The sequence below is a fragment of the Tauraco erythrolophus genome, chromosome Z (assembly GCF_009769465.1).
Source record: "Tauraco erythrolophus isolate bTauEry1 chromosome Z, bTauEry1.pri, whole genome shotgun sequence".
Taxonomy (NCBI): Eukaryota; Metazoa; Chordata; class Aves; order Musophagiformes; family Musophagidae; genus Tauraco; species Tauraco erythrolophus.
The window spans coordinates 63,696,847-63,714,389 of record NC_141496.1 but is presented as its reverse complement, the minus strand read 5'-3'; the positions used below and the strand labels follow the sequence as shown (position 1 = coordinate 63,714,389).

The 17,543-nt window shown below is 54.8% G+C and overlaps 1 protein-coding gene across 1 annotated transcript; it reads right to left on the bottom strand.

The window, feature by feature from the left end:
- Positions 1-5,238: 5,238 nt before the first annotated feature.
- LOC147526428 (T-cell activation Rho GTPase-activating protein-like) lies at positions 5,239-10,314 on the bottom strand. The gene is made up of 13 exons (XM_086629884.1): positions 10,283-10,314; positions 10,075-10,194; positions 9,723-9,896; positions 9,160-9,201; positions 8,748-8,856; positions 8,364-8,430; positions 7,764-7,939; positions 7,399-7,560; positions 7,205-7,314; positions 6,843-7,038; positions 6,500-6,617; positions 6,317-6,372; positions 5,239-5,259 (listed from the first exon to the last, which is right to left on the bottom strand). The coding sequence occupies exons 1-13, from the start codon at positions 10,312-10,314 to the stop codon at positions 5,239-5,241; spliced, it is 1,383 nt and encodes a 460-aa protein (XP_086486010.1).
- Positions 10,315-17,543: the final 7,229 nt, after the last annotated feature.

Below are 17,543 nucleotides of genomic sequence, written 5' to 3'. Positions count from 1 at the left end.
TTGCATCCAGTAATGATTTTGGCTTGTACAACTTCCTAAAGAGTCCGTGCAAAGCTCAGAAGATAGCATCTCCATCGTGCCTTAGAAGAAAGGTCCTCTGTGCTGACTTTTTTCAAAGTACAATGAAATTTGGTTTAGGGTTTTTCAGGACTAGCACCTTTAAGGAACACGAACTTACTTAGACAGCCGTGGCTTTAACTCCTGTGAAACAGAAACGTGTTAATCATCAAAAGAAATACAGTGCAGTAAGGGCTGTCTGCGTGTAAAGGAAACATCCAGGACGTTCTAGGACTAAATCAGTTTTAGTCGTCGTATTGAAGTATGCTGATCAGGATGCACCGGAGGGTGGGTGGTGTAGGGGGGGTCAGTGGGTGCAAACTGGTGAAGCGGGGGGGGCGGCAGGAGGGGGGAGAGCGGGGAAAGTGCATGAGCAAAAGAACAGACAGAAAGGGCGGCAAAAGGGACCAGCTGTGGGTGAAACTGGGCAGTCAGCCCCCTCCTCCGACAAGCCCTGCTGCTGATCATCACAGGCCGTCCTGTCATCTTCTGTATTTTTACTGTCTTTTTATACCTGTCTCTTAAAACGTCTTGTCTGTCTCTCCGTGTAATCTCACTCTCGACCCCATGTCCACGTGTACTGCAAGGATTAAGTGCCAGCTGCTGGTGAGATCTGTGTCTGAGAGTGAAAACTGGTGCCAGTACAGGGGTCAGACCAGGGGTGTGGGTGCCCCTGGGCTGTGGTGTCAGCTGTGGAGTGAGTGGGCTCCCAGTGCCGCTGCTGGAGCAAGCGGGTGTCTTTGATCTCCAGCCACTGCAGCAGGAACAGTCTGTGTCCTCAAAACCAGCTGCTGGGGGGACTGCATGAGTGAGGGTCTCCACACGTCAGTGGGAGTGGGACCACGGGTCACAGCCCTTGTGCCTGGTGCCGGCTGCTGAGGGGAGCAGTGGTGTGCGTGGGTATTCACCAGCAAACTTCATGCTGGACCAGCTGGGAGCAAGGAGGGCTCTGGTTGCCAATATATGTAAGTATCGTCTCTGTACTCTCGTTGGGACGGATCTCAAAATGACAGACATTCTGTTCCATGTCAAGACAGATGTCTTGGGCTTGGATGGTGTTACCTTCACAAATGAATCCTTGTTGTTCTCGCACAATGCATGAATTGACATCAATTGTTTGCCATTTATTTCTGTTTTTCCAGGTCCATCCTCTATGCTCTAGAGGACAGAGTATAGTTCTGTTGTGATTCAATCCTAACGCAATGATTGGGCGTATCATGAATACTGAAGCATTGTATATAGTTAGCACAAAAGCTGTGACTGTGCTGGTGGTGGAGTCATAAGTGAAATTTACTAAGTACCAACAGGACTAAAATTTTCTTTCCAAGTCAATTGTATTGTCCCAAATCACTTTCCTAATTTCAGTGGGTAAGGTGCCTTCTTCACCTTCCCTTATAATTGAGGCGGTTATGGATTGCATCCATAGTTTGGATACAGCTAAGAGCCAAGGAAACGTTATTTTGGGCTGTGCCAATTGCATCTACGATCAAGTTGTGCAAAGATTTTTTTGGGTTGTTTATGATGGGTGGTTTGGTACCATTTATTTTGAATACTCCCTGGTATTTCGTGTAGTTTTTGTTGTACGTGGTCCTATAAGGATCTTGTACAGAGGTCAAATTTAACTAACAATCTCATTTTTGGTTCTCACATAATACAATAGGACTTTGGTATCGCCCCATGCTGCTTGAGTATCGAATGAAAGCTTGAGACCATGGCCATTCTGGGTTGTTCTGGTTGTAAATGGAGGGTAAAATGTAGAATAATATCTAAAACTAATATTAATATGCCCTGTATACAGTCAGGGTTTGTGTTGGCATATCCAAGCGTCCATGTGCAGTTCATCTTAGATTCCTGAAAGAGAAAGAAAAAAAAAAAGAACCACGCTCGGTTGCTAATGCAACCGGCAAATGTTAGTTAAAATGAGGGTATTATCCACTGAGTACTGATTCGGTGTATTTTCCCTGACCATTTACGAGCAGTGGGTTTCTGAGCAATGCCAGCAGGTGGTGGTGTGCCTTTGTGGCTACCTGCTTCACTGCTTGGACCAGGGACAACAGGCCTTGGTGACAATGGGAACTGTGTTCACTGAACATTCTACACAGATAGGGTCCATCAGGTGGATGAGACTGAGTTGTTGAAATAATCTCAGTCCTTTTATCAGGACATCTAATGCATCTCCATGCTGGTTGGTCCAGTCCCATGATCTGCCTTTTTTGAGCAAATCATACAAGAGATGAGCAACGATGGAAAAACTAGGGGTGTGTTTACGCCAGTAACTTAGAGTTCCCAGGGTTTGCTGCAGCTCCTTTTCGTTGGAAGGATTTTGTCCATGCTCTGTTTTTTCCAGAGTGCCTGGAGGGACAGAAGTAGCCCCTTTAATCCACCAGACTCCTAGAAATTTAGCTCCTTGAATTCGAGTCACTAATTCTGCAATGTTTGGTACGGCTGCTGTTAGAGGCGCAGTGTTGGCATTTAATTGCCTGTAACCGATGGTGAGCCTCCACTGTCCGTTTGGCTTTTCAAGCAGCCAGACAGGAGAGTTGTAGGGGGAGTGAGTGTGAGCAATAATAGCTCGCTCCTCTTTCACCACCCCGTCAATTCCTGCCTGTGCTGCAGCTAGCAGAGGATTTTGTTTTGTATTTGTGACTCGGGATGGGGGCAGGGGAATAGACACTTCTAACAGTTTCAGTTTTACAAAATCAGAATCAACCCACAACCACTCTTCATTACTCAGCCCTGCAAAACTCCTTAAGGAACCGTCAGGCAATTTCCATGACCTGCCATACAGCAAAGCAAAGCCTAACGTGTCAGTACAGGTAGCACCGACTGGCGCTTCAGCACGGGTTAGTTTTCTCTCCTGGAAGCCACAGAGCTGTTTTTGCTGTTGGACATTTTACAACTCCTTCAATTTCAACAGCCTTCACTTCGTGGTGACTGAGTTTTATGCTTAGATCCTCAGCAGCATTTTCAGTCACTAGAGATGTTTTTAAACTATCAGGAAGACCACAAATTAGACTTAATATGCTTGAAGGGATGTCAATAGACCTGAAAAACCTCTTGGAGAGCCGCCAAAACCCCTCAGAGACTCAAACTCCTTGATGACTCCTCAGGATGCTGCAATACACGTTCAGAGACCCCCAAACCTCTCAGGGAGCCCCCCAAACCTATAGGACAGATCTTAAAATACCTCAGGGAGCCCCCAACACCCCTCACAGACTCCCTCAAAACACCTCACAATGCTGCAATAGATGTTCAGAGACTCCCAAAACAGGCGTCCAAGACTGGTCTCATCCCGGACTAACGATCTCAAAACAGACGATCCCAACACCGCAATCCCAGCTGAGTGAGAGGCCCAAAAAAAGAAAGAAAGAGAGAGAGAGAGAGCACTCCAAGAGTCCAAGAATGAGAACCCCGGAAAAGCAAAACCTCTTCTTTCTGGTTAACACTCCTCTTTATACTGGACGTGACGAAGCACGTTATGAAATGCTTCATTGGCCAGTTTGGCCCTCAATCCTAAATCCAAGTTCAGATCCATTAATCCATCCACTAATTCCATTTTAGTAGATAACGTTCTCATGATCCCCAGGCAGATCATGCTACGCAAATAACTTAGAAACAATGAAAAACAGGCAGACATGAGAAACACCAAGAAAATAATGAGGAAAAAACTGCTGATTCTGCTGGAATCCTTGCTTACTTGTAATCCTTCTCTCGACGTTTATCTTTGGACTCGTTTTTCTTCTTGACCTTCTTAAATTTTTTCATTTTTTGGTCATCTATCCTTGACCTTTCTTTTCTATTTCACTTCCACTTTCTTTCTGTGTAGGTATATTTTCTTTTGCCATTTCTTCGTTTCCCAGGAAGAGTCCCCAAACCATGAGTGAGCTGACACAGGTGGAAGTGCACGCCTTTCACAAGAGTGTTTTCCAGATTGCTGCTGAGCTTCTGAACTCTGATGTCAGTTTTCTCTGTGGCTGCTCAAGTGATGTACATCTTCCTCCCTGGAGAGTGCGTTGGGAGGTCACCTGCCTTTTCCATGATAATCCTTCTGTGACCTGTTGTCGTAAGCCTGACTGGATTTGTCCAAGCCTTTATCAAATGAGAGGACCTTCAGAGGGTGCAGAGCAGGAGGATGTGAGCGATGGGGGTGAGATGCTGTGGCCTCCGGCAGGGGCTTTGGAGCGACGGCAGCAGGGATGGTGTGACCAGAGTGGAGCTGCAATTGTTTGACAACATTCATTAGTTGGGGGAACTGGGTTTCCCCAGTCCGGGGGAGGTTTTGAGGGGGAGTGGCGGTAGCTCCGTGCTGGTACCCACTCCTCTAACGCTGCCTCATGGCCCGGACGCAGTCCTGAAGGGCAAAGGAGGCCAGGAAGGCTGGACATTCTTCAAGGAATTCTGAAAGGTGCAGGAGAAGGCTGTCCCCGTGTGCCGAAAGACAAGCTGACGGGGAAGAAGCATCACTTGTTTTTCTTGGGCTTTACTTTCCTCTCTCTTTCTTGGTTGGTTGGTTGGTTGTTTTTAAATTTACAATATTTAATTATTAACCTGTCTTTCTCTCGACCCACGCCTTTTCTCACCTCTGCCCTCCCGATTCTCCCCGCCATCTCCCTGGGGCGCAGCGAGCGAGCGGCGGTGTGGTGCTCAGCTGCCGGCCAGGGTTAAACCACGACAACCCGTCAGCAAAGTCGTTAGCTCGGCGGCGGCGAGTGCTCATCCCTCCTCCTCCGTCAGGATGCAGGCATAGCCCGCGTCACACCGGGATGCGTGAAGGCCTCCGCAGCCCAGCTGCTGATGGGGCTGCTGCAAATCGTTTCGGGTGAGCAGGCGTTAGCCCAAGGTGTGTGTCGGACAAAATCTGAGCAGGAGCGCTGCAAACAGTCACGCCTCCAGAGATCTCATCCCGCCTCCAGAGATCTCATCCCGCCTCCACCGTCCTGAGTCACACTGTGCTGCAGTTTGACTCTTAAAACACCTGAACTCAGCCCTGATACCTGCTGGCAAAGATTCTGGGACAAGGGACGATCCCAAACTCCTGCCCTAGGAGCCACCGCCAAACAGCCATCTCCGCAGCCCAGAATATTGTATGGCAGACACGGTGAGAAGAGAGAAAAAATCGTTTTATTGTGCACATCTACTGGGGGCAGAGGGAGGCAGCGCCCAGGAGTCACAGCGCTTCAGTCAGTAGCCAGAGAGCGGCACCTGCAACGACAGAGTCCAAAGCTCTGATAACCCACAAAGGCAGGACCAGGCACCACTGGGCTCCCCCGGCTGTGGGGAACGCCGCTTACGAGGAGCTGCGCACGGCCCAGAGGAGAGAGCTGTTGCTGGCATTGACTATGGGATGGCTGTGGCCCCTTGTCCCCACGTGCGATGCCCTTAGAGACCGGTGCGCGTGCAGAGATGCACAGTGGCCCTGTGCCATGCAGCGGGGCTCCGTCGGGAGCCGCTGGGGAGCTGCCATGGAGTCCTTTCCGAACCCCGCGGAGCACCATCCCTCGCCAGAGAGTTGGGCTGACTCAGAGCAGTGTTCAGAGTTGGGGAAAATGGGCAGCAGGGCCTGCTACACACCTGAGCTTCCTGACCTTCTGCATCTTCCTGCTTTTTCTGCAGTGCCAGTCTTCTCTCTTCCGTCTCTTCCTTTCTTGCTGGCATTCCCTCTCCTCTGCGCGGGTCTCTTCTCTCTTTCTTTTTCTTCCATTTTCAGCGTCCTGAGGGGAGCCTGCAAACCTTTCCATCGCACAGCGTGATTAGATAGGTAAAGCCCGGATCAACTGGAACCGGTTCTTGATTTAACCAAAGCTGACTCGTTTTACCTTCTTTCCTCTGCAAGGCTCGCGATTTCTTCTGTGCCTCCCAGGGAGTCTACCGGGGTCTCTGGGGTGGTTGGAGGCAAAGCAACGGGTGCCTAAACCAGAAATGTTGGCATCAGCAGGTGGCAAGGGGCACCCTGGCGTTGTAAGCGAGTGTTTGGCAAACTGCTACCTCAGCTCTACAGAGAAGAAGCCTCTGGCTGGCTGGCATTAGCCCTTTCTTCCGAGGGCCTCACTTTGGAACACCATGTTCACACGGGAGTGCGTTTGGAAGGGGGCGGCATTCAGCAGGGAGCCTGCAGTCCCCCTCTGGGCAAGAAAAGACTTGCCCACTTCATTGTGCCGCGGCGCTGTATCTCTGCCCCTTCCGATCCCACCACTGTGTCTGCCCCTGCTGCTTTCTGGAGGACGGGCAGAGACGGGGCTGCGTCCCCAAAGGCTTTTACCTGCTGCTCCACCTTTGCTTCGCCTGCAGGGCCATGTTCCTCTTTCAAAGGCAGCTCTGGAATGCAAAAGCCCATGCAGCAAAGTGACGCCTGGGAAGCGGACAACGGCTGCGGCAAAACCTACCCAAAGCCCTACACCAGCTGTCTGCTCAAGCTCTGACAGCCCTCAGCCCCTCCTCGTACCTGTGCATCCATCCCTGAGCGCTGGTGACTCCTCAGCTGAGGGACTGGACAGCAAGGCCATCTCCTCCCCAAAGAGTTCCCGGCAGTTGTCGATCAGGAACTCCACCAGCACGTTCACCTGCACACACCAAACCCTTGGTCTCCAGCCAGCTGCCTGAAACCAGCGAGCAGCCTCTCCCACTCCTGCCCCTCGCCTCTGCGCAGAAGGCTGTGGCTGTGGGGCTGCTCTTCCAGGCAGCCACCCCGCCAGCGTTTGCTCCGGAGAGGAGACAGCCACGGACCTCTCAACAGCCAGGCTCTGACGGGCCGGGAAGGCTGCAGCTGGCTGCTCAAGAGAGCGTACCTTCTCAGTCACCTCCAGCATGGCCTCCAGTGGCAGCTGGTCCTCGTTGGCTGGACTCAGCAGGTTTGGCCCAACGCAGATGGCCAGGTTGCTGGAGGTCATTCTGCTGGTTGACACGTTATGGCCGATATGCTGCAGCAGGGCCAGCAGCTGCTTGAGGAGGAGGAGGTTGGCTGCGGGCAACTTCCCGGCCACCCTGAGGGAACAGCAACACAAGGTGAAGAAAGCAGCTCTTGCCCGCTGCCGTCCCCCGGCTTGCCCAAGGCAGGTGGCAGGCAGCGGCCGTGTTACGCGGCTTCCCAGGGGCTCTGGGCCAGCGTCCAGGGCTCCTGCTCAACAGGCAGGCCGCTGCCCACGCTTACGCTTTCAGCTCTTCCGTCTTCTCCTCCTTGCTGCTCTTCTGCATGGCTGCCATCCAGTCCTCGTAGAGCTCTGTCACGAGGAGCTTGGCAGGGATGCTTTGGAGGAACTCCTGCAACGCCAAGGGCTCCGGGTGAGCCTTCGAACGCTCCAGGCCAGCCAGGAGCTCTTTCAGCTGCAGCTCGGAAGCACTCACCTTCAAGATGCTGCCCAGCAGCAGTGCAGGCTGGCTTCCGAGGTCAATCTCCGCTCCATGGTCCAGGGCCTCCCGCAGCTTCCGAAGATCTATCCTGCTGGCAGCTCTGCGAAATATCCCCTCCGTGGCGGGCCCTTCCCGCTGCAGGACAGCCAGCAGCTCCTGCAGGAGAGGTAGCAGGACAGTTATTTGGCTGAGGAGCTTCTTTCCAACAGCGGTGCCCAGAGCACTGCCACAGATCTGCCTACTTGTCTGCAAAATCGGCTGGGACCTGTAGTGTGTTCTGGGGGTGAACGGCCCAGTCCCCCATCCCTGGAGCTCCGAGCATCCGGAGGGCTGGCAACCCCCTGGCCAGGCTGGCTTACCTGGATGGGCTGGGGCAGCGTGCCGTCCTCCCCGCAGAGGGCTGCCAGGGGCTGCCCAAAGAGCGCCCTGCTGCAGCCGGAGCCCGCCTGCCCTGGCACCTGGGCAGCGGCCGGGGTCCGCCGCAGAGCAAAGGGCCAGGGCAGCCCCCACCGCCTCCTCCCGCTGCTCCCTCCTGCTGCAAAGGAAAACGGAGAAACAGCCCGTCAACGGAGACTGCCAGGCCAGCACCCCCGGAGCCTGCCCTGCCCTGCCCTGCCCTGCCCGCAGCACGGTGCTGAGCGGTGCGGCAGGACGGGCAGGGAGCCAGCAGCTGGAGCCGCGGCTCCGGCTCAGCAGCTCTGGCTCGCAGGCTCCTGAGCGCTGGCGTGCCACCGCGACAGCCTTGCCCAGCCCTCGCCCTGCCCCCCTCCAAGCTCTGGGCAGCAGCAGAGGCTCCGTGTCCCCACACATCCACGTCCAGCGGCTGCTGCCAAGCGGGTGTCCTTGCTTCTCCAGGTGACATCCTCCCTTGGGGTGCGCAGCCTGCACGGCGACACTCAAGGGACAAGTGAGCGCAGCTCCACCGCCTGCAGGAGGCTGCCTTTCTTTCCCAAACCCACCTGGTGAGTGGCCAAGTTGCTCTCCGTTTCCAGATGGGGCCGGCGGAGGCCCTTGCTTGGCACCATCCTGCAAGAACCAGGCTGTGCTTAGAGAGCAGCCTCGCAGCACAAAGGGCTGCCGACGAGCTGCCAGCTGGCACCAGCAGCCCTAGCACAGCAGAGCTGGGACCCTCTGCCCTCCTGGGCTCTGTGCCCTGAGCAGACGGTTTTCTCCCAGTGCCACCAGCCAGTACATGCCGGCATTCCTGATATCCTCCCAACCCTCTCCACTCCCTGCGTGGCACCGTGGGACCCTCCCTCCCTCCTGCACAAGCTCACCCTGCTCACCACACATCCCGGGCCCCCCAGCACAGCTGGAGGCAGATGAAAGGCAGCCATGCTTACCTCTGCCTGCCCCTCCATCAGCCTCTCCAGGCTCCTGGCTCTGAATGGCCTCCACTGGGCAAGAGAGGAGAAGTGGAAGAAGGTGAGCAGCGATGCCTCTGATCCTCGGCTGTAGGACCAGTGCTCGGGGACAGAGCCCAGACCAGAGAGACACTCACAGCATGGCGGCGCCTCAGCTCCTTCGCCAGGGGTTTGAGGGATGGAAGCTGGGTCACTCGGGCTCCATGTGCTCGGTCTGGTGTCCTGTGCACCGGGAAGGGACATGGAGAGAGCTGGGTGAGCCCCAAGCCGCCTCTTCTCTCTTGGCAGGCAGCTCTGCCCGAGAGCTGCCCGCAGCCGCAGGGGCACCTCTCCCCAGCTGGGGAGCTGTGTTCCCTGTGTTCCCTGGCACCTGGAGCATCCCCCGCCTTACCCCAGCAGTGTGTCCACCCACAGCTTCTTCTGCGCCCGGGAGCTGCAGAAAGAGAGGAGAAACAGCGTCAGGCCCCGCTGACCCCCAGCCCTGGGCAGTGGCAGGTGCCATTTCCACATCCTGCATTCCCTGGCCACCCCCTTCTGGTCCCCATGGGGAAGGGCACAGGGGCAGGTGGAAGCCCTGTGGGGCAGGACAGAGGTGCTGCCCACACCCTGGCTCCCTCTGTCCTGCCAGAGCGGCTGCTTTTGCCCTTCCGTCCTGGGGACCAGAAGGGGGTGGCCAGAGAATGCAGGATGTGGAAATGCCCTCCATCCATCCATTCATCCATCCATCCATTCACTCAACCGTCCATCTGTCCATCCAACCGTCCATCCAACCGTCCATCCGTCCATCCAACCGTCCATCCGTCCATCCAACCGTCCCTCCCTCCCTGCCGGCTTGCTGCCTGCTGCCTGCTCCCGGCCAAGGCGCTGCACGGAGAGCAGAGGCCGTTCACAGGATGACATGGGCATGGTTGGAACCTCTCCTGCCTGGCCATGAGACGTGGCGTCACGGCTCACCCAAAAGTGGCAACGCAGGAGCCTCTGGGCCAGACAAGGATGATGCAGGTTCCGTCCTCATCGTTGTCTTCCTCTGCTTCCTCTTCTTCCTCCCCCGCTGCCTCCTTCCCGCCGCTCAGCACCCACAGCTGGTCCAGGGCCAGGCGGAGCTGTGGGCGCACGGTGGTGCCACTTCTGCAGAGAAGAGGGGCAGGCGGGAGCTGCAGGTGGCCCCTCCCTGAGGTTCCCCCATCCGTTGGGATGGCCACGGGCGCGTCCAGCACCATGATGCCGGGGCTGGGGCTGGTGCCTGGGTGTCCCTGCCCTGGGGGGCCGGGCTGGGGCAAAGGCAGCGGGGCTCGCAGGCTCTTACCGCAACTTGGCGACGACCAGTTCCTCCTGGAGGAGGAGAAGGCGCCTCTTGCTCCTCCCGCGGCCCCGGGTCAGCCGCACGTCGGCGCTCAGCACCGCCTCGGCCTCGCTGAGCGCCTCCCTGCAGAGCAGAGCGTGGCGGCATGAGCAAGGCGCTGCCGCGGCGCCCGGCTGTGCCCGCGCGTCCCCGAGCCGCGGGGGGAGCCCACCTGGAGCCGCAGCAGCAGCTGGCCTGGCCCATCCTGCCCGGGAAGGAGGGCCCTCGCCGCGCAGCACGGACGCGGCCCGGCCGGCCGCAGCGAGGATGGGCAGTGGGGGCTGCTCCCGGTGCCGCCGCAAGAGCCCTGGCTGCTCCCGGCGCTGCTCCGTGCCCGCACAGCTCCCTCCTGCTGCCCGCGGTGGCTGCCGGCTCCAACGGACCAACGGGCACGCGGAGCCAACGGAAAGGGGGCGGGGCCTGCCGGGCAGGGGGCGGGGCTTCCCCCCAGCATGGCCTCCTGCAGCCCAGCACGCGGCCGGAGCCTCCGCGGACGCCCCCGGATCGCTCCGCGTGGCGCCCGCCATGGCCCGGCTGCTGCACGTTTATTGTACAGTTCTGGCGCAGCAGCCTCTTTTCGGTTTCGTTCTCGTGTCCCGTGCGATCACCTGCTCAGTTTCCTTCTCCACTTCACTAAAATCCACAGGGCATTCCATCCTTCCCACATCCTGCACAGTATTCAGAGCTCCCCGTAGCACCCGGGAACCTTGATCTCTCCACTACACACACATCCTCCCTCAACATGGCAAACCGAAACACGCAGTGCTGCACTTCCAAAACGTTGTCCTTCCAGAATATACAGCCAGGACTCGCAGAACTTTGACATGAGATTGGCACGTGCCAGCCTGTGATGCCACAAAAACCTGGGATCAGGTTGACACTCTTGTCAAGCCTGTACAATTACACCACCCTGCAGGACAAACCATCTCAGAGCTCCCAGGGGTTTGTCGCAGCTCACGCTCCAGCAAAAGAAGACCTGTCTCTCCACCCATCGAGGCTGTATGCCCCTGGCCTGCCAGTTCTTCTGCCAAGAAGGACAACAGCTTGCCTTTGTCCTGAGCCAAAGGTGAAAGGAAAACCTTGTGCTCCATGGGGTCTATTCTGAGAGAACTTGTCGCTTAGATCAGAAATCATACCTCTGGTTTGATCTTTAGCTCTTCTGTCACATCCCCATGGAACCCTGGCATGCTGACTTGGTCTCCTTATCTCGGTGGCAAACCAGGGCTGTGGATACCCCTGCTCCAGTGGCACTGCACCTCGTGGCAGACCCGGAGCAGAGAACGAAGAGGACGAGCCGCTCACTCGGAGGAAGGGACTCCACTGGCAGCAGAAGACAGCCGGGCTCCGTGCACCGGGCGTTGTGCAAACAGCTCCTGAGGAACACACAAGGAAAATCCAGTGTCGTGGTGGAAATGCAAAAAGATATAGAATTGCAGTACTGTTGACAGAATAATCCAGGATATTCCCCCTCTAGCAGCTGCTCTAAAATATGGATGTCTTTGTCAAGGCCTTAAAAATTGCCTCGTATTAACCGATACCTATACTTCTAAAAGAGGAACAACATTCAGCTGTAAAAAAATCTTCAATCCAAAGTCCAGGACACTTGGTTTGGGCAATGAGTGATGAAACCTGCACCACACATTTACCCCTGGATGGCAAAGTGAAGCAAATAACTCTAGGCATGACAACATTATGTCCGATTTGGAAAAAGGCTCCTTTCAGAGGAACTCTAGAAAATTTGAAATTGGAACGAACAAAAAGGTCAGAAAGAAATGAAGAATGGAATGAACCTTCACCAGGGGTAAAAATTAGTTGGGCACCGGAATCTTTATAGGGACTCCTTTGGCAATCTATAGAAACAGGGATTGGATATATCAGCTAACAGGTCAGGCAGAAAAATTGGCAAATAGAACCAGAAAGGGATTTAAGGATTTGAATCCACAACTACAAGCCACTTTGAAAATGACTCTACAAAATAGAATGATTTAGATCTGCTCTTACTCCAAGAGCACGGGGTCTGTGGGTACCAGTAAGATAGAACTGACCATTGGACCTGTACGCACACTCCAAATGTGACTCAAGATGTAGAACGTGACTTGGACTTACTAAAAAAAGAGAAGAAACGACTCAAGAACTTCAGCAAAACATGCAGGAAAGCTGGAGAGATAAAATTTTTAACGGATTAGGACGGAATTTGAGTTCTTGGATAAAACCATTACTTAGCACTGCAATTGCACAGCAGAGCAGACTACTTACGACCTGCTGAGAATCATCCCCCAGGCATGTCAGCAGCAGGGGCAAAGCTTGTCCGGTTCAGATGCATCTGAGTCCCATTACCGTTAAGCACACGCCACCACCAGACCTTTCTCCAGACTGAAGGCTGACGGCGGTGTACAAGGACAGTCCTTTCCGGACATCGCGCTCCTGGGTAGAAATCCCAGAGACTTCCTTGAAGGACAGAAAGCCAAAGCGCTACAATAAGCTTTTGAAATCAAGCACAGCAAATCAAACAAACAACGACAGGTACGCCTCTGAGGCACTGCTGAGGAGCACGAGGTCTCCCGTGAAGTAAGCTATCCGTCACAAACCAGGCGAGCGGCTTAAACAGACGCCTGCAAAGAAAGTGCAGGTGGAAGATAACCCTGAGGATTCCAGGGCAAGCGACCAACATGGAAACAGCAGCACTGACCCTCCTCCTGCTCCTCCTATGAGCTCTTTGCCAGCCACATGAGAAAGAAAAACCAAGGATGATCCAATTAGATCTGACAAGAAATTGCCCCCCCCAAAATCCAGAACGAAGAAGAAAGCTATTTGAAATGCGGATTCACATCCACCATCACGGGTGACGAGCCTCACCCTAGGCACACGGCGTGTCTGGAGACAGGAGCAAAGGACCTCATGAAGTCACCACCACGAGCAGACACTCAAACCTGAAGCATCCAGAACACGCAGAGAACACGTCTGCCACCCTCAGCACGTGTTGTGCAAGGGCAACAAAGATTCATTTGTGAAAGCAATACCATCAGAGCTCAAGGCATTTGTCTTGACGCTGAACAGAACGTTTGTCATTTTGAGATACATCCTGACGCAAAACCTACAACTGTACTTGTATATAGAGGTCATGGCTGTGTTTGCATGAGAACATTGTCTACTAAAATGGAATTACAGGAAGTTATCAGAAATACGAATGACCACTCTAACCTTTGTATCTGCAACTTTGTAACTACCACAGCACCTGATTTTACTTATCTAGCTCCCATCACATCTTAGCAATGACTGAAATCTAACTATACGTTGTCTCGTGACCTGCTGCCTGCCCCTACTGGAACGAACTCAGCGTTGCTGAAAAGACTGGTGCACCATGAGGAAGACTGAAGACGGTTGCTGAAGCAAGCCCGAGGAAATGGGCAAAAAACCCTCTGATAACTGTCCATCACAACGCTGAAGAAATACATCACGTCCTGGAACAAGTGAAGAAAGATGAGAACATCATTGGGGGGATATTTTTGTAGGGTATTCACCATCGGCAGCTAAAGCGTTAAACTTATTAACACTTCTAGTACTGGTAGCAGTAACAATATTAGCAATTGGAAACCTTATCTTCTGGTACAAATCAACCCAGTTGACTAGAAGAGTTTGGGCGCCACTCACAGTTCTTAAATAGGAACAACAGGGACTTTTGCAAAAGAATTCACAAGGATAAAGAAACGGGGGGAATTGTCAGCCAGCAATGAAGGGGGAACACAACAAGATGAGCATCCTTGGAGCTGCCGAGAGGGAGACTCTTTATCCAGAACTGTCTGCCCTTGAGGGGAACGTCCCAGAAACTGCCTAAACTTTGTTCCCATGTTTTTCTGAGCTGTGAACACGCAGTGACTTGGGGGAAAAGGGAATTCCGGCAGGGGGAGATCGCGACCACCGACTCACGGACCACCTGCCCTAAACACACCCCAGACCCAAAAGAAAGGGGCGGAGGAAGAGAACTGAGCATGCGAAGGAATTTACACGTAAAGCGAGAGAAAATTAACCCATTTTTTTTAACCAAGCATATGTAAATATGTTATGAATTACGCACGACTGTAGTGTGGAACTAATTTTCTGCCCAGAATCTGGGGGTGCACGCCAGGAGGAGAAATCCCCCGCGCACCCAGCGCTGCGATAAAGAACGGCGCTTTCCAAAACTCCAGAACGAGTCTGGGAAAGTTCCGTTTCAATCGCACCGACTGTTCGGGCATCAGGCCCCGAGACCGACCCCCCCCCACCAAGCACTCTGAGCGCCCCCGCCGCGCTCCCCCTCCCCTGCCCGACACCCGCTCGCGGCGAGACCCCCCCCCCGCCCCCGCAGCAGCGGTGCCGCCCCGGGACGGACGGCGGGAGCGACTTTAGGACCCGGCGGCGCCCTGCCGCCTGCCCGGGCCGGCCCGGGCGGTCCCGGCGCCGCGCGCTGCCCGTGCCCGGGGCCGAGTCGCTGCCCCGCCGTGCCCCGAGCCCCGAGCCCCGAGCCCCGAGCCCCGCTCCCGCCCGTCTCACTCACTCGCTCTCCCGCCCGCTGCGCGGCGGAGAAGCGAACGGACACGGGGCGGGGGGCAGGGGGGCAGAGGCCGCGCACGGCGGGAGAAGAGGCAAATCCCAGCGGCAAATCCCAAACCCGAACCTTCTCCCAGAGACCCCGGCCCCCCGCCTACCTCCGCTCCTCGCCGCCCGCCCTGCCCCCCCGCCGCTGAGCGCGGGGCCGCCGTGACGAGACCCGCCGCTCGTTCCCCGCGGGAGGGGCTCCGGCGGCGGCGAGAGCTGCGCGCCTGCGCAGTGCGCGCGGCTGAGCGCCGGGGCGCCCGGCCCGGGAATCTCCCGGCGGAGGGAAACCCGCGCCGGGTCCGCCGGTCGGAGCGGGGCTGTGTTGGGGGCGGGGGGCAGGCGGGGCGCAGGGGCTGCCGGGCCGTCCCGTCCCGCTGTTGGCACTGAGATGTTGGAAAGAAACGGAAATCGGTGAAAAAGTAGAGATCGGTGGGGAAAAAACATCCTGTTCCTGCGCCTAAAATCCCCCAGCGCCGCCCTCCTTTGCTCGGTCTCCTCTCTGCCATGGCCCCCAAATCTCCTCACAGAATCTCAAACTCCCTCAAAGCTCCTCATGATGCTGCAATAGACGTTCAGAGACATGCCAAACCTCTCAGGGACCCCTAAAACCCCAAAGAAAACTTCTAAAATCCCTCAGGGTGCGCCCAACACCCCTCATAAGTCACCCTGCTGCTGCAACAGACATTCAGACCCCCAAAATCTCTCAGGGATCCCCCAAAACACCTCATAACTCCTTATTATGCTAATGAGATGTTCAGGGACCCGCAAAACCCCTCAGGGAGCCCCCAGAAACCCTTCACAGGCTCTCAGACTCCTTCACAACTCCTCATGATGCTACAATAGACATTCACAGACCCCCCCCTACCCTTCAGGGAGCCCCCTAAACTCTTCACAGAGTCTGAAACTATCTCATAACACCTCAATATGCTTGAAGGGATGTCAAGAGACCTGAAAAACCTCTTGGAGAGCCCCCAAAACCCCTCAGAGACTCAAACTCCCTGATGACTCCTCAGGATGCTGCAGTACACGTTCAGAGACCCCCAAACCTCTCAGGGAGCCCCCCAAACCTATAGGACAGATCTTAAAATACCTCAGGGAGCCCCCAACACCCCTCACAGACTCCCTCAAAACACCTCACAATGCTGCAACAGCTGTTCAGAGACTCCCGAAAACAGGCGACCGAGACTGGTCTCATCCCGGACTAACGATCCCAAACCAGACGGTCCCAACACCCCAATCCCAGCTGAGTGAGAGGCCCGAAAAAAGAAAGAAAGAGAGAGAGCACTCCAAGAGTCCAAGAATGAGTACCCCAGAAAAGCAAAACCTCTTCTTTCTGCTTAACACTCCTCTTTATACTGGACATGACGAAGCACGTTATGAAATGCTTCATTGGCCAGTTTGGCCCTCAATCCTAAATCTAAGTTCAGATCACAAGGGGAGTTGTGGACCTCCTATCCTGGCCATGCTCCCCCCCATCCTGTTGTGCTCCTGCACGCTGGCAAGAACACAGGCAGGCTGAAGCTGGACTCCAGGGCCAACTACAACATCGTGTGCCGTTCAGCGGGGTTCTTCTCAGAGCGAGCCTCTGAGTAAACCAAACCACGGAAGCTCTTGCTGGCTGCTGAAAAGAAGACTGACTCTGTCCCAGCTGAACCAGGACACGGATGACACTGGCTGGCATGACAAACACAGGCGCATCATCTGCCTGAGCACATCCAGACCCAGGACCCACACCACTCTGTGGTGCCTGTTCTGGTACACTCTCTGTGTTCTTGCTTGACCCTCCTTTTGGAATAGGCTGAACAGACAGAGGGCTCCAGGACATCAGCCTCAACTCCTTCTGTGCCTTCTTCCTGAGCTTTCTCCAGTCTTCCAAAGCAGACACAGCCATAGGGCTACAGCCTTCCCAGGGTGCAGAACCTAGAATCATAGAATCATAGAATGGTTAGAGTTGGAAGGGACCTCAAAGATCATCTAGTTCCAACCCCCCCTCTGCCACGGGCAGGGACGCTCTCCACTACACCAGGTTGCCCAAGCCTCACCCAGCCTGGCCTTAAACACTTCCAGGGATGGGCCATCTACAGCAGCTTCTCGGGACAACCTGTTCCAGTGCCTCACCACCCTCTGAGTGCAAAATTTCTTCCTTATATCTAATCAAAATCTGCCCTCTTTCAATTTAAAGCCGTTACCCCTTGTCCTATCACTACATGCCCTTGTAAGAAGTCCCTCTCCAGCTTTCCTGTAGGCCCCCTTTAAGTACTGGAAAGCTGCTATAAGATCACCCCAGAGCCTTCTCTTCTCCAGGCTGAACAGCCCCAACTCTCTCAGCTGTCTTCATAGCAGAGGTGTTTCAGCCCTTGGATCACCTTCGTGGCCCTCCTCTGGACCCGCTCCAGCAGCTCCATGTCCTTCTTGTGCTGGGAAGGAAAACTATGTTTTGTATGCCTAGATAAGAATGTTAACTGTACACCAAAAAGATGTACAGCTCTGTATTCCCACTATAGGCATTTCGGAGGTCCTTTTGTTGTTGTTAGAATCATAGAATCATAGAATGGTTTGGGTTGGAAGGGACCTCCAAGATCATCTAGTTCCAACCCCCCTGCCATGGGCAGGGACACCCTCCACTACACCAGGTTGCCCAAAGCCTCATCCAACCTGGCCTTGAACACTTCCAGGGATGGGGCATCCACAGCTTCTCTGGGCAACCTGTGCCAGTGCCTCACCATCCTCTGAGTGAATAATTTCTTCCTTATATCCAATCTAAATCTGCCCTCTTTCAGTTTAGTTTGTTGTTGGTTGGGCTTTTTTTTTGTTGGCATCCTTTTAAAGTGTAGCAATAGAAAATTTGTCTTTGGAAC

Excerpts from the sequence above, each read along its gene's own strand:
- LOC147526428 (XM_086629884.1), bottom strand. The coding sequence starts at position 10,314 with ATGGGCCAGGCCAGCTGCTGCTGCGGCTCCAG. Across the intron at positions 7,561-7,763 it reads CGCTGCCCCAGCCCATCCAG|GAGCTGCTGGCTGTCCTGCA; the intron begins GTAAGCCAGCCT and ends CCTCTCCTGCAG. Across the intron at positions 7,315-7,398 it reads TGCTGGGCAGCATCTTGAAG|GAGTTCCTCCAAAGCATCCC; the intron begins GTGAGTGCTTCC and ends TTGGCGTTGCAG.